The sequence below is a fragment of the Nuphar pumila genome, chromosome 8, assembly GCF_984573655.1.
Source record: "Nuphar pumila chromosome 8, dmNupPumi1.hap1.1, whole genome shotgun sequence".
In the NCBI taxonomy this organism is placed as follows: domain Eukaryota; kingdom Viridiplantae; phylum Streptophyta; class Magnoliopsida; order Nymphaeales; family Nymphaeaceae; genus Nuphar; species Nuphar pumila.
Window position 1 is genome coordinate 4377271 of NC_143256.1, and position 17492 is coordinate 4394762.

At 36.4% G+C, this 17492-nt stretch overlaps 1 protein-coding gene across 1 annotated transcript in view; it reads left to right on the forward strand.

The window, feature by feature from the left end:
• Positions 1-17492, forward strand: part of IVD (isovaleryl-CoA-dehydrogenase) — a 133963-nt gene that overhangs the window by 25268 nt on the left and 91203 nt on the right. The window contains exons 4-7 of the mRNA XM_090015959.1: positions 8920-9044; positions 9124-9168; positions 9972-10020; positions 10143-10252. Of these exons, the coding sequence (XP_089872085.1) occupies positions 8920-9044; positions 9124-9168; positions 9972-10020; positions 10143-10252 (329 nt within the window). The remainder of the gene's footprint in view (positions 1-8919; positions 9045-9123; positions 9169-9971; positions 10021-10142; positions 10253-17492) is intronic.

Genomic DNA, 17492 nt, shown 5'->3' on the forward strand with positions numbered 1-17492 from the left:
TTTAGTCAATATAGCTGTTGGGAATCTCCAACAACTATATTCAATTTTGTCTTTTAGTAAATATAGCTCTTGGGAATCTCCAACAACTATATTTCTAGTTGTTGGAGCATTTTCCAACAGCTATATGGGTCTTCTTGGTCGTTTTGTTTTTATATAAATAGGGCTTGTCCCATTAGATGTTATGCATTTTCCTAATGCATATTTGATAAATAATGATTATTTTTAAAAATTGTGTTCTTGTGTTGGCTTTGTGAGTGCCCCTTTGTGGGTCCTTGTGTTCTTGCCTATAGTAAGCATTCTATATTTGAATCCTTGAGGATTCATTACATAGTATCAGAGCCATCAGAATAGTGATTCTTGTAAAGCTTTTGTTCATGTGGACATGAGATTGTGGATCGTGGTGTCTAAAAGAACTCCGCTTCTATTATCTTACTCTCTCTCTCTCTCTATATATATATATATCTTCTTTCTTTTCTATGAAGGAGGAATGAGAAACCATCGTCACCATTTCCGTGAGACTCAATGATGCCAACTATGTGATGTAGGTGTCTATAATGAAACATCAAATTTGGGGAAAGGGTCTATGGGGCTTGATGGATGGCACCGAGAAAGAGCCAAAGCTAATGCTTACAAAGAACAACAATAGCAAAAATGTGGCACATCAAGGAGATGATATAACTAGAGCCGTTGTCGATTACAAGAAAAGATGGAAAGAGTGGAAGATGGGTCATTCCAAAATTATGGGGTGGCTGTAATATCTCGTAAATTTTGTTTAATTTTAAAATTTTAATAAATATATTTTTTATTAAATAAATATATTTTTATTATTTAAATCGCTATAATATATATGTATATATATATATATATATATATATATATATATATATATATGATGGCCGACGTTAAAGTGGATCTTGGATCCATTGCCAAGATCCGTGATCCAATTGCAATATGGATCTTGGACACGTTGCCAAGATCCATAATCCATTATGCTATGGTAAATTAATTTTATTTTTTAAATTAGATTATATTAGTGACAAGATAAATAACAAATATATATATATATATATATATATATATATATATATATATATATATATATATATATATATATAAGAGTCCTAGTCTAGAAAGACTTCTATTTCCATGAGAAAGTAGAAGTTCCATGTCTAAAACACATGGGACGTTCCCCTTAGTGGAGTTCCATGTGCTCTATAAAAACAATAGCAGCCCTCTCTCTTTATGTTGATTTTGAGAGAGAGGGAGAAGGGTGGACAAAAAAAGAAGAGAGAGCAAGGCTGTACTGTGAGGCAGAGAGAGAGAGAGAGAGAGAGAGAGAGAGAGAGAGAGAGAGAGAGAGAGAGAGGCTGCAACGTCTTCCTCTTCTCCATCGCATGTTTCGTCTTCCTTTTGCGAAGCTACAACAAGGTACGAGTCTTTCCTCTTGAGATTTGACAGTCAGGGGATCAGCCTAAACCATGTCAGGCATGGGTTTGAGAAGATGATCAAATCTGGGTATTTATGCACAGATTTTTTACTTCTCCTAAACCCTGGTTGTCTTGTTGATTCGAATATCAGTTTTGACTGATTGGGTTTTGATAGGTTAAAAAGAAAATCCAGGTTCTTGTAAAAAGTTTTGCATACATATATATAGCAGTCTGCATTTTTTTTCTGTTCTTGAATTGGGCTCACATTAGGCTGCGTTCAAGGGTATTCTTGTGTGGAACAGTTTGATTGGGTTGAATTCTTGAATCTGCATTTTCTTTTAAAGAGAGTTCACGATAATTTTGGCCTCAACTGATGATCGATGCTGGTTAATGAAACTGATTTTTTATATACATATATTTTTTTGTTATATATATTTCCTTTGAGATATTTTCAGAACTGATTATAATCAGTTTTCTCTTATTAAGAAATCACTTATGTTGACGCTGAATCATACATGTTCAGCATATGCTTGTTTGATTCTTGATTTGTACTTGAATGATTAGTTAAATCAGCTCATGCTTAATAGTTAATAAATCTGCTCCTACATGATGGATATTAGATCTGTCTAGGTATGCTATTGTATTGGGTTTGCATAGACAGATTGGTTAACTTATTTTCTGCATATGCATGACTTGGTTTTTTTTCAGAAATCGTGAATTATGAATATGCATCTGATTGTGTGAGAAGTCGGCATGTATTTTGCATCTGCGTTTCCTAAACAGGAACACCCATGTATTTCACTATGTATATGCAGCAGCAATTTTTCTTGACAAGTGTAGGCATGTATTATGCTGAATATATGTACCTGTGATTTTTCCTGAATCTGTACCAGGATGTATTCTGTTTGTTATATACATATACAGTATGTTGCTTAGGATATGTATATGTATATATATCATTTATATATATCAGTCAACATATATATATATATATATTATATATAACAGTCAGTGTATATATATCGATCAACATATATGTATATATATATATATATATATGGGTGTGTGTGTGTGTGTGTGTGTTGCAGACAATGCATTCTGAAATTTTTGGTCATTCGATTCTTTATCCAATGATTTGGATATGTATACCATGTTTAATTTCCTGTTTTAGTCTAGGTTGCATGCACAAATTCAGTTGTGTTTACTAGGTTTCAAATCTGATTTCTGTATTTTGTCTGTCATGCTTGTAGAAATCTGATTTTGGTAATCGTGGCTTTGCATACAAGAGATTGGTTTTATGTATGAGATTTGCTTCTTTAAATTTGAGCAAATTGTTTTGTTAAATGGATTAGAATCAGATTTAAAAGGTTGTTTGAAAAACTAAAATTTTCCTTATGCTGTTCCAAAAATCTGTTTTCTTTTGAAACTATTAAATCTGGTCGGTCAAGGATATTTAATTGAATCTGAACCTAATGAGTGTTGAAATTGGTCGGTCTTAAAAGTTTGGATTCTAGGCCAATATGATAAATCTGATTGTGTTTTATAAAGTTTGCATTTGTTCACTAGCCACGAATATGCTTTGTTACCGTGAATATTAAATTGTATTCGTCTATGGGTGATTGTTGTTCACTGAAAAATTTGCAATGTTATTTAAATTATATTGTGATTGTTTGTGAACCATGGATGGGCCGTTGGAGGCCAAGAGCATGTGTTGTTTATGCAATAGTAAATTTTAAATTGTAAATGCATTGCAAAACTATTTTGGTGTTCCTTTTGAAAACAGGGCAAAGGCCCGAATCTGATACTGCATGATGATTTGCATAACTGTTCTTGTGTATGAAACTCTTAATTGATTAAAAATGGTAAAAAAGACTAAATAGTGTAATAATTTTCTTCCTTGGTGTACCTCTGAAAGGGTGAGAACCTTGGATGACGGTCATGGGGGATTGTGATGATACTAAGCACCGTGTGCATTTGTTTTTTCAAAGAACCCGATGTATGGTACGTGTTCTCATACACGATTGTAGGAAACTTTCGTCACTTTGCCTAGCGGTGGTGTTGTTAGACTCAGCCGCAGTTATTGGTATACCGAAAAAGTGGTGTCAATAGATGTTGATTTTTTTGTCGTTCCGGCATTAGGTGACGATTTCTAATGTTCTGATTGATGATGATGATTCCTGACGTTGGTCGAGGAACATGTGTAGAACCCAATAAATAAAACACAAATTGTCTGTTAAGATACGACTGGAAACTGCCTTAAACCTTGAGAATTTGACCCGTTTTGAGTATCCACGGGTTTTAAGTAAGTGAGAATTAAATTATATGCATTAAGTAGGGACATGCATGCAAAAGAAATACTGATAATTGAACTTAAAAAGTTATTCATGCATGTTGCATTGATTAATGCATCCCTAAATATTTAATTTAGCATGAGATTGTTGGTTGTTTTATTTGAGCTGCTTATATTGTAAGCCTATTCTAAATGTGTGATGTTTGTAGAGTCCTCTTAAACTTATGTTTGATTTGATTTATGCTAATTTCTTTACTGTTGAATTTCGAGAGGGTCTCATATAAGTACTTTGATTCTTACCTTGTTTTTAAAAATCTTTTTTAGGTACTAAGGCATAATGATGAAGGGACCAGTTTGCCAAAGGAAACGAGGGTTATGATATGATGGCTCGGGTTGTGACTGTGTTGGGAGTTTTTGTTTTGAGAGAATATGTGAACCCTAAATGAGGATTATTTAATTAAATTCAATTTTAATTCATGGTTTAATTTATTCTATGTCTAGAATGATTGTTGGGTTGTATATATTAAATCTCTAATGTGCCCTAGGTTCTTGGATAATTTCTACAATGTTTCTAAATTATTTATATATAAAAAAAGTTTGCACATTTTTTGAGGGTTAGTTTGGGGTCCTTATAGTGGCTAATTAATAGCATTGACCTAAAAAATGCTCTAGTTTGGCAAAATTTGATTTTGCTAGTGATGCTTAAAAATATCTCAAAGATATGTATTTTTTAAAAGATATAGATAATGTATTTAACCTCCAAAATAAAGTGAGAACCATGACCTAAGAAAACATGAGCATAAGAGAAGATTACAATGCTCTTTCTCTCCTTTGGGACGAGTTAGACTTTTAGATCCTAAGGGACATTGTCCCCCTAGATATAAAGCTCCGTAAAAAATAAATTAAAATGAAGTATTTTTACCAATTTATTAATGAGATTAGACTTGAGTTTGAGGGCACCAAGTTGGCTCTCCTTTATAGAGGAAGTGTTCTTTACATAGTTAAAACTTTAAAAAAATTAACTATAGTAGAGAATAGATTGAAGAAACCCTCCTCCACCAAAGGTAAAGAATCAATGCTTGCTATGTCAAGGTCTGAAAATCACACAAGAGTCTGCAAGCCTCCTCATTTTAAGAGGAATGCAAATGACTATGATTCAAAACAAAAAAATCATGTTATTTTTGTAATGAACTGGGTCACATCAAGCCTTTTTGCCTAAAGAGGAAGAGAGAAGAAAAAAAAGTGACTTCCATGGGGCCATCATTCGAGAATGGTGGTGTAGATGAAAGCTCCAAAAGTATAGGAGCCATGTCACTTGCTCAACTTATAGAGGCACTATAACCGCTACTAAAAAATCAAACCTCTTTTCTTTTCGGTGCGGTTCTTTTTACACGCGTAGACCCCAGTAAGACTTCTTGGATTCTTGATTCTGGTGCTTCTTTTCATATAACTCCTAATAAATTCGTACTATCTGAATGTCATATTAACCCACTGATTCCTATGTTTAAATCGTCGATGGGACCTCTTTAAAAATCAAAAGTTTTGGTACTTTGAAAAACTCTTTTGAAAATAATAAAATTTTTTATGTACCAAACATTAGAGTAGTACCAAAATTGAATTTAAATCTCCTATCTGTTTCACAAATTGCCGACCATGGATGTAGGATATCTTTTTCATCTAGTATTTGCTTGGTACAGGATCTTTGGTTCGAGAAGCCGATTGGGCTAGGCCATAGAAGAGGAGATCTCTACTACATGAACAATTTTGAATTATCTAATCAAGTTTTTTGTAATTTTGTTGAAAAGAAGGATATAAAAAATTCACATAGATGATTAGGACATCCTAGCATGTCAAATTTGTATTTATTTTATTTTCTTGAAAATTGTAATTGAAAAGACTTGGATTTTGAAGATTGTATTCTTGAAAAAATAAAAACTTTTCTTTTGGACCTAGTCATTTTGTCTCTAAATAACCATTGAGTTAATACATTCGGATGTATGAGGACCGACATTGATTATATCTAAAGGAGGAGTATCATATTGTCATATTTGTGGATGATTGCAGTAGACACACAGATTTACTTTCTTAGACTCAAATCCGAAGTATTTGATTATTTTCAAAATTTTCATAGTTATGCCAAAAATCAATTTAAAGCTACTATTAAAATTCTTAGATCCGATTTCAGAGGAGAATTCTTATCAAATTATTTTAAAGATTATCTTGACTATCATGAAATTATTCACCAAAAATCTTGCCCATATACCCCACAACAAAATAGTTTAGCCGAAAGAAAACATCGACACATTATTGAAACAACTAGGGCTCTTCTCATATCAAAAAATATTTAAAAAAAAATTGGGCCGAAGTCTCCCTTGTGGTGGTCTTAACAGGATGCCTTCAGCTATTCTTGAAAATATTTTTCCTATATAAAAATCATTTAAAAATTTTCCCGATTATAAACGATTGAAAATCTTTGGTTGTAAATGTTTTGTTCTTACTAAAAAAATGATAAGTTTTCCGCCAAAGCTATTTTTTGCATTTTCATAGGTTTTGCCGAAAACAAAAAAAGATAAAGGTGTTATGATATTGAAAATGACAAACTTTATATTTCAAGAAATGTGAGTTTTCTTGAAAAGGAAAATGATTTTGATATAATTGAGTCTAAAAAACCTTGTGAGTACTCGCTCTTGTTTGATTTAGTTAAAGAGCATGATAATGTTAATGATAATATGAATGATAACAATGATATTCATGATGTGCATTAGAGTGACAATGATGGCACTCATGAAGTACATGAGAATAATAATAATATTCCAAATAATATAGGTGAACCTCACAATGAAATACAAGTCTATACTCGTTGTAGTGAAGACCATTCTCCATATGCATTAGAAAGATATTCCCAAAGTCAAGACATAGACTAATCTAGTGTTAGAAGTGAAAGGAAGCACTAATATTAGTCTTAATCAAGTCAAATAATGACTTAATAATAATATTCTCTCACAAACAATGCACTAAGGCAAATAAGGCAAAAAATACCATAGAAAGCACCAAGGCATAAGTGAAAAAGTAGTCTTTATTAAAAGAACTTCTCACTAAAAAGTTCATTTTACAAAGGGGCCAAAAGCCCAATATATATACATGCTGAAGAGGAACTGTAGCGGTTGGGCATCTCCCAACGGCTATTCAGTTCAAACTGTCAACAAATCAGAAAAATAATAAAAAGAAAAAGAACAAAAATAAATAGAAAGAAAGAAAACAAATATACAAAAATAATTAAAAGAGGGCACCACCTATATACATATATACTTAAATATATATATATATATATATATATATATATATATATATATATACTCTTACATAAGTAGATTATTAAGAGTATGTATATATATATGCACATATATATACATACATATATATTTAAGTATATACATATGTACAACATTAATTTCTAACAGTCCCCCTCAAACTTACGGTGCAATCACCGAAAGTTTGTCAAGAAAATTGAATCTCGGTGAACAGAGAGCCTTGGTGAAGAAATCAGCAAGTTGATATTCTAATGTCACATACGAGAGGTCAATTGTCTTCTTTAAGTACTCTTCACGAACAAAATGACAGTCCATTTCTATATGCTTAGTCCATTCATGAAATGTGTGATTGCGAGCAATGTATATAGAACTCTTGTTGTCACAGCATAATCTCGTAGGATTCTGAAGATGAACTCCCATATCTGCAATTAGTTATTTGAGCCACACAATCTCCATGGTGGTGGTGGCCATCGCTTTATACTCGGCTTCTGTGGATGACAACAACACTTTTTGTTGTTTCTTGCATTTCCACGAAATCAGAGATTCCCTTAAAAATATACAAAAACCAGTTGTTGAACATCTGTTATTTGGATCTCCTCCCAAGTCAACATCTAAGTAAGCAATAAGATCAAATGAGAAAGAGGAGGACAGAAAACTCCCTTATTGATTATGCCTTTAATGTATTTGATGATTCTCACGATGGCACCCATATGAGCCGACGTTAAAGTATGCTGGAATTGACTGGCCACGTAAACTGCATGAGCTATATCAGGTCTAGTAATACTTAGGTACATGAGAGATCCAACCAGTTGTTTGAATGGAGTTGGATTGTCCAAAGAAACCCCATCATCAACTCGCATCTTCGTTCCAACAATCTTTGGAGTGTCAGCAACCAGTCTAGATTTTTATTATTTTCTTTAATTAATATTCTTAAGGAATATTCCAAGGGGGATGCCTCTTTTTGGAAGGTCCTTATGGGGTAGAGTTTTACCCCAGGTGGAACTCTACCTCATCCTTATTCTATTTTAAAGGTTTTTTTAAAACTTTAAATTCAAATTAGTTTTAAAATTGCTGTGGATGGATTTCAGATCTAGATTGGATCCAAAATCCAAATCCATATCTAAATCTAAATAGATCCCAACCTGGACTGGATTTTAATCGATATGGATCCTGGACTGAGTCCAAATCCATATTAACATGGATCAAATGGAGCGGATCCAGTCCGATCCAAACCAGAAAAAGTTCAAAAATAGAGACCAGTCATTTTTTAAAAACTTATTTTTCGGGTTAACCGTAATCCAATTTTGAGAAAACAGATCTCCTACGAGATCTACGTTTTGAGGCAGATCTAATGGTGGTCTAAACTCAATTTCGCTTTCGAATTTTGCCCGAATTTAACCTGAATTTTGCTTGAATTTAAAGGTTAAAAACTAAAAAATTCTCAACTTTTAATTAACTTAATTAGCTCTTGTCGCCATGCCCAGACCTAGCTGATGTCACCTCTATTTAATCATTTTTTCACGATTTTATCAATTAAATATAAATATATAATTTTAAATTTATATTTTAGACTTTAAAAATCATGAAAAATTTATGAGATATTACACTCTCTCTAGTCCCAATTGTCTCGGGGCACCATTAGCACCCAATGGACTTGATGACTTGCTTTTAGAAATATGAATTTCTGCTTCTCATGAATATCAGGCAAATTAATTCAGTTTGCAATCTTTATGTTACTCTGACATGGTCTCAATGGATATTGTATTAGTATTTATTTTCTAGTTTTGTTCTTGCATTACAAAGAACTTTTAATCTTAGTCCCCTCTAGAACTTTGTTTTTGTAGTTCATCATTGTGATGCTAAAGTTTAAATTCTGTCCTCTCCCTTGTAGAGGAGTATGGTGGACTTGGTCTTGGTTATTTATACCATTGTATAGCAATGGAAGAAATTAGTCGAGCTTCTGGAGCTGTTGGACTTTCTTATGGTGCACATTCAAACTTGTGCATTAATCAGCTGGTATGCAAAGATGGTTCATGATCTGAATTCGGATATTTTCTCCAAATTCTTGATGTCTACTTTTCAAATGGGTTTTCAGGTAAGGCATGGGAATGATGCTCAGAAGAAGAAGTATTTACCCAAGGTTGGTCAGTAACATGCTTGGAATTTCAAGTTATTGAAAGAAAAGACTTGTTTTACAGGAGCACATTCCTTTTTTCCTTAGGATGTATTTTTCTATACGCATTTGAACATGAAGATATGCTGTGTTCTTAATTTGTGACATAATTTTTTTTGCCGATGCTAATGCTATCATATTGATTACTACTAGCAGTTTTTTGCTAAACAGGATACTCAAAGTTATTTTGTTATAAGCCATCCTGCATTATTTCTTCAAGTATTAAACATTTGTTTTCATCCTGGACTAAAAGTCTAATATTTTAGTAAAAGAATAGTACCTAACTTTTTGAGTAGCTGTTTTCATCCTTAAAATTGAATCTGATTTGTTATTTTATGCTCCACATCAGTTGTTAGTCATGTATTTTTTCCTGGGATTTCTCAATGTCAGAAAACGATGAAACTAATATTCTTCAATTACTTCCCTATAAAAAAGCGAACTAGTTTTTGACACATTTCCAGAAATTTGAATGTGTATCATATATTATAGGAGAAAAAGAGAAATACATCATTTATGCTGCTATTCATCTTTTAAAGACCATCATCTTTGTAATTAAAACACTGACTTTTGAACTAATCATCAATAATGATTTTGCACTGATATTTGTCAAAAATGATCAAACTGATTATTTCGTATACCATTAAATATCACATATTCATACTGGTAAGCCTTGAATGTTTGTTATTGGTCTAAAATCATCATATTTTTCTATTTGCCCTCTCCTTTCAGAATATGAGAATTTCTAATCATCTTACTGCTACATTGTTAAGCTAATTGGTGGAGAGCATGTTGGAGCATTGGCAATGAGTGAGCCAAATGGCAAGTCATTCACTTTTCCCTTTTTTTTTATGTGTGCATGTTCATGGTACAAAATGCTGTATAGAGATCCATTGGTAGTTTTTTTGAGTTTGAATTTATGAAGTGACTCTTTTGTGATTCAGCTGGTTCTGATGTTGTAAGCATGAAATGCAAAGCTGATCGTGTTGATGGTGGCTATATCATGAATGGCAACAAGATGTGGTGTACGAACGGACCCACTGCTCAAACTCTGGTATATCCTCTGTTAGATTACTTGTGGGACTGATTGGTTAGTTGTAGTATTTTGTTTAGCTTTGATTATAATGTTCCTCCATGTTTCTTCTTTTCATATAATATTTCAAATAGGATTTTGTTTAGATTTGATTATAATACTCCTCCATACTTCTTCTTTTCATATAATATTTCATCTTCAGTTTGCTTTCCTGTAGATACTTTGATGGCCAAATATACATTTTGCTACTTTAAAATAGGCAGAATAATAAAATAATAAAAGGATTTTCAGGTTTGCTAAGTCTTCATGAGAAACTAACAAAAATATTTAACATTTTTTACCTTCATAAAAAACAAGAGGTTCCCATGTGGTAAGCGGGGTCCTGTGCCAAGCTGAAGGCCCAGGTTCGAATCCCTCTGACGCATGGTGCTGAAGAGTTATCTGGTAGGGGTCTGCCTAACCCTAGCTTGCCTATCAAAAAAAAAAAAAGGGTTCCCATTGTATCAAATTGGAAGTCCAGCACTGCAGAATTTAACTGCATATGGACATTTTTATGCACCTTGTTTCATTTGATGAGCAATCAGATGCATCAAGTGCGAAATTACTTCCTAATCTGCAAGGCCTTTTGCAGTTTATGCTTCTCTGATGCCATCACATAATCTAAATAACAGACGTTAGTTTTATTGAATATCTGTCCTTTACCTGTTTTTCCTTTTGTCTGCCTTGGCATCACATCATGATAAGATAGAGGAATAAATGAAGATTCTTGATTTAGCCTTATGCCAGTTTTTTCTTCTTGTTCCTTTTATCGTCCTTTTCTTTTCTTTCTATCATTCTCCTTTTCTTCTCTTGCCTTTCTCAATGTGAAAAGTAGCTATCTAAAGCATATTGAAGTGATGAGGTGAGAGCGTTCTGGTGTAAGATGCTCAACATTTGCTTCAGCTATGCTTGGATTCTCTTTGAACCCATAGCAGATGTCATATATTGAGGAATGTAATATCCATTTTACACGTGCATGTGATACCTTCTTCCTATTGTACTTGTTCTTGAGGGGTATTTTTGTAACATAGTCACAGGTGTTATGGTCCACCATTTTTGGTTTTTGTGTAACCATTGGGGTCAACCCTTTTTTTGTTGTAACTCGGGATCCACAACGAACCGAGCTAGCTCGATCTCGGCTCAGGCTCGACTCGTTTAAACCCGACTTGGACTCATCCGAATAAGTAAACAAGAGAGCTTGATCGGGTGTTCAAGCTTGATTAAGCTCGATTAGCCCAATTAAGCTTGTCTAATAGAGTCATATGAGGACTACTTTTAGGATATGTAATATTTTTGTTGATTAATAATCCTGAAACCTGCCTTTAGTCAACTGGGTAATATATTTACGGTGTATGTGTGAGGTCTTGGGCTCAAATCCTGCCCTCTAGGCAATTAAATTTTTTATTCAAATGTAAGTTAATGCGACTCAAGTTTGAACTCGAGCCGAGTTTGTACACAACCTTTCAAGCTCGGCTCAATTCGAGCCGAGATTTTTATGCCTGAGCTCAGCTTGAGCCTGACTTGTGTGCACCCCTAGTTGTAACTATCTCATTCTTTGAAGGCAATGAAGTTTCATTTTGAGAGCCTCTTTTCATCTTCTTCCTTGTGCTTCTTTCTTCTTTCCTAATACGGTATAAGAGCTATATTTGCACAAGAAAGAAAGTTGCTGGGCATGATCAAGAGGTGTTGGAAGCTTCATCCTCAATATTGTTGTGCTCGTTCTGTGCCTCGGGCTGCATGCTGTTGACGTCTGCACTCACAGGTGAACTTCTAAATTTGACCAAATTGAGTTGGGGTTTTGTTAGAGCATGATTTTAGAGGTTAAATGAATCAAGAATCATAATCATTGGAGTAGTATAAGATTTATTGTGGTTTTTCCAAGAATTTTCTGAAAGGTTGGTAAATAATGACCAGTTTTAGTTTTCTTGCCTGTTTTGATCTCATAGGTGGGCGTTATTCACTGGAAATAGATGCTTGTGTAGTTTTTGATGTCGAATCACTATCCAAGTGATTTGGTGACGATCTTTGGTGATCTTTAGTGTCTTTTTTGAGTTCTAGTGATTCTTTTGAGGTCTGTATATAGGTGGTAACTGGTTTTGCTGTTTTTAGGTTCATTGACTGCTGTACCTTACTGTGTTGTGCTGAGGTAACTGCAGTGGTGTTGTCTGAAGCAATTTTGCATACTTTTGATCCTTGGTTACTATTCTGTTCATAGTGTTTGCACTATTTTCTTGTCAAAATAGCCTAGTGGTATGATTATGTTGAGTCTACAGCTGTGCCACAGCAAGAGCTCGTGTTCTTGGATTTTATGGATATTGGTTCCTATTGTATGAGCATCTCAGTCTTGCTGGTGCTATTTTTGGTTGTAGCATTATTTTTGTGCAGGGAATTTAATGTGTAGTTTGGGGGTTTGGAGAATATGGAGAAGAGAGACCATATTCAGTTTACTCATGTGAAACTTGATGGGACCAACTATGCACTTTGGTCTGACTTCATGACAACTGTCATTGATGGAAAGGGCTTGGGAGGGTATCTTGATGGTACCAATGTGGCCCAAGGAAGGTGGCCTAAATTATGATGCTTTGATGAAGGAATGAAAAATGAATAATGCAAAGGTGAAGTCAAAGCAAGGCAGTATCTTGCAAGATTTGAGATCTCTAAGGCAGGAAATAAGTGTGTTCAAGACTTCTATTATGAAATGCAACAACTATGGGATTCACTTGCCTTGATAGAGAGTAGCAAGAAGTGCAAGGATTGTAAGACGTGTAGATGCTGAAAATTAGTCTAAGTAAATTGTGAGATTGATTGAGCTCCTTATGGGAATTCGTCCTAAGTATGATAATGCGAGAAGTACAATTATTCATAGACCAAAATGAGATCTTTGCAGTCCTATCCAACTGGGGATACTGTTATGGTGGCCACTAAGCAATCGAGAGGTTATGGTGGTGTCAAGGTTGGAGCATCTAATTTGATGTGAGTGGAGTTAGGTGTCATTATTGCAAGGAGTTGGGTCACAGGGAAAAGGCTTGCCCAACATTGAAAACAAAAATTGTCAGAATGGGTGGAAGCAGTGTTGTAAGTATCGTACAATACGTATCGTTACTTTTGGGTTTTGTGATACGATACACTCATATCGTGATACGAGTGTGTATCATACTAGTATCTAGTGTATTGTACACTACATTCCTGTATTGTGTCGTATTTCGACACATTTTAAAAAGACCGAAAGTTACTTTTTTTTCATTTTTGGTTTTAAATACCTTTTGAGGGCCGACTTCTCCATAGTGTCAGTGCGGTGGGTGAGAAGAGCACTGGAAAGGAAGCAAAGAATATATCTACAACCGTGTCTTCCTCCTCTTCAGATGTGCAGTCTTTTGTTCACTCCAAGCTAGACCAGATGTAGAAGCGAATTGGATTGCTTCTTTCTTTGTCCACCCCTCCAGTTGTTGCTTCTCTATCGGGTACCTCAGATTGTGCCTTTGTAGGTATTCCTAGTATCAGTTCCAGTTGGTTAATAGATTCAGGAGCATCATGTTACATGACTACTATTAAGTCCATACTAACCAATTGCAAACTATGTTGTAGTACCTTTCGCATTGCAGATGGTTAATGTCTCTAAAGTTGGTTTAGTTATCTTTGATTTCAATCCAAATGAAAATTGAATGTATCTGAAGTATTCTTGGTTCCATCACCTGCTATGAATTTGTTTTCGGTTGGCCAAATTACTCAATATAACTGTGATGTTGTTTTCACTTCTAACCGTTACTATGTGAAGGACCAGTTGTTTAGGGAAGAAGATTGAGACTGGGCATAGGCGAGACCACCTTTACTTCTTGATCAGTTAGATAAAAAATCTAAGTGTGTGATCAAACAGGTTGTTGTTGCAGTTTTGGTATCGTTTGTTTTGTGGCATCAACGATTAGGTTGTAGTATATGCTACATTTGGGTATTCTTGGTATTTGTACATATGATGTCTTTGATGAGGTCAAGTATCGTGGGAGCTATAGGTGATCCAAAGGTCATGCTCTCCCATTTAGTCTTAGAGAAGTTGAGTCTATTGGCCCTTTTGAGATTGTTTACTTTGATATTTGGGGTCCATCTTTTATGATGTCAAAAGGTTGTGACATTTATTCATGATTTTACTAGATACATGGATATGTTTTATGAAAAATATGAGTAAATTGTTTGATATTTTTAAGAATTTTTGTGTGTATATTGAGACATAATTTGCAATTAAAGTGAAGACCTTGTGCTCATATTCTGGAGGAGAATCTGTAGGGTATAACCTACATGATTTTTTATTGAAAAATATATGGTGCATTTGAGATCTTGTCCCTATACTCCATAACAAGATGGTGTAATAGAAAGGAAAAATAAACATATACTTGAGACTACTAGTGTCACAAGCTTACTTTTTCTAATAAGGCAGTGCGGTGCGCCGATTCTTCCTTACCACCACAAGTATTTCTATCGCTCTGTCACGGGCATAGAATGCATCACAAACCCGCGACATGCCAAGCTACCCAAGCTGGCCAGCTTAACGGCCAAAGGCTGTGTACCAACACCTTTTCATGTGTTGAATCATTTTCATTGGCCCTATGCACCACCCCGTGCGCAACTGTCTAGCGAAAGTTGATCAAGCGCATTTCCAAATGCACATTCCATGTAGTCCATGCCGCTTAGTGCATAGCCGTCTCATACCAACTATCACTTCCAAAAGAGGCACAAACTTTGCCTTAGCCTTGCGTGCCATGAAGCATATTGCAGCTCCATGCGCACGACATAGCAAAACCTCGCCACTGAAGGAACAAGACCTTGCGGCCTCCAGTCCAAAAACTAGTTAATGATTGAACAACATAGCGAAGAGCACCACCCAAACTCATTCGACAGTGCCTAGGCATTCACTCGCCTAACCCCGAGTCACCATACTCGGTTGGAATCACCTAATGTGATCCCTTGGGGAATTAGCCCTAACCCACACGTACCCCCGTACGTCCAACCGCTACGCTTGGGACGATCTTGCAAGCCGAAAGGTCCTTAACCAAATCTCCAAAGGCAACATCCTCTGATCCGCTGGCATTGTTTAACCGAACAACGCTCCACGTCTGTGCCACCACACAACGATGCGCTAACGACGATACTGATGCCTATCACATGTTGTGCTACCACTACACGTCACCGATCAAGCAAACACATACCGCTCGTTCCTACACTCGATGCATTTTTCACTCAGTAGAGCTCCGCACTGCATGCAAAACTCACAAAAAAAGTTTTTGGGTTGGACCTGACCCAGATCCGAACCGGGTACCCACCCTACCCCCTGTGCCTTTAAAAGAATCACAGAGGGGCGAGGGTTTGAGAAAACCCTCTCTGCCTCTCTCTCTTTCCCCCTCTCGCTACCTTTCTCTCCGGTGACCTCGTCGGGTGCCCGACGTTCCCCTCTCCGGCATCCCCACCGGTACTCACCCCCCCTGCCTTCCTCTTGTAAAAGTATCTTCAACAAGATACTTTAGTCGATAACGCAACAACCTTAAGAATAAATGTGTGAACATACACACCCAAGAACACTTGTGCACAACAAGCACAACACACCGAATCACAAATGTGCACTTGCACCCATAAGTTTCATAAACATTAAAGAGGTTGGGCTATAATCCCAAATCCCTTAGAGAAATACAAGAGGAGCTGCCCATATATATAGGTCTTTGGAGGAGGCCTTGGGAGGGGCTCCACATAGTCGTTGGAGCCCCTCCAACGGTCACAAATGTGACCGTTGGAGGGGTCCAACGACTAGTGGGTTGGGCCCCTCCCAATGCATGTACAATGCATTAAATGCAAAAGAAAAAATAAATAAAGAAAAAAAGAAAATACAAAAAACATATTCTCAAAAAAGAATATGTGTAAAATTCCTAAACTACCCTTACTATGACTATATATATTATATATATATAATTGGTAAATACATATACATATATTATATATATGTATATGTATTACCTTATATATATAAAATATATATACGAAATTACAAGTTTGATTACATAATTTAACACCTCTCACCCCGTTCCTCTTCCTCCCTTAGCTCGTCAACGGGGCCCTCGTCGGAGCCCCCTTTCGTCGGCGATGCCAACCTCACCGGCCATCGTCCGTGCTCCCTCCTCCCTCGCTCGTTCCCCTCTCTTCCACCCTCTGCTATTGTCGGGACCGGCGCAGGCAACCCCGTGTCGACCGTCACCCCCTCCCTCCCCGAGATTTCTTATTTTAAAATATTTCAATTTTTTTTCAATTTGGGCCTAGATCCACATTACGGATCCAGGACCCATAAAGGGGGGGGGGGGGGGGGTAAGTAGGATTGATTATTTGAAATCTTGATTTAAAGGGGAATAATAAATAAATGAAAATTTTTTTCTAATTAAAAAATTTTTAATCTAATTCGAGGATCCACAGTGGATCCATTTGGATCCACTTGTGGACCCATTTCGTTTTGGGGCTGGGTTGCGGGTCCCGGGTTCGGACCCGAGCCCCACCCCAGCTAACAGCCTTTTTAAAGCAGAAAGGGCAACCCGATAAGGGTTGCCCGATAAACCCTAACAGGTTAGGAAAGGGGGAAAGGGGGTGTTACGCAAGGCGTAACCGACCTCCCCCTCCCATCTCGGCGAGGAAGGAGGGGGGCTGGGGTCGATAAAAGGGGGGTGAAGAGAGGGTTATGCCCTCTTCACTCGGGCTCTCTCTTCCCCATCTTTCCCCATCTCTCTCTCGCTTGCTCGGTGCGCACACGCCGGAGGAGAGGAGGTCGCCGGAAAGCTGCGACCGCCATCAAAGGCCCTCCAGCGAGCTCCCTGTCACGGCAACAGCAAGGGGCAACCCCAGCCGACCGTGGTTTCGCGTCCCCAGCATCCGATAGCCGGAATACCCTTCAAAAAGGTACGGGTACCTCTTTTTGATTCAAATGGGGCATCGGTGGAGGTTTGATTTCCATGCAGCAGTCGATGGAAATCTCATGGAGAACAGTTTCCACTGTTACTCCCTTGCACCTTCTGTGTTTTTGTTGTATAGAAGAAAAAAAAGACTTAAAAGCTTTTCCTGCATGGTTTGGGGCCCAGGTATGCAGTCGGTTGGGCTGGGTGTTCTTCCCCTGTTCAAAGAAAAAAAAAATTACACATGATATTTTTAACAGGTAGTGTGCGTAAATAAAATTTCTTTTATGTTCTTGTTGACAGCA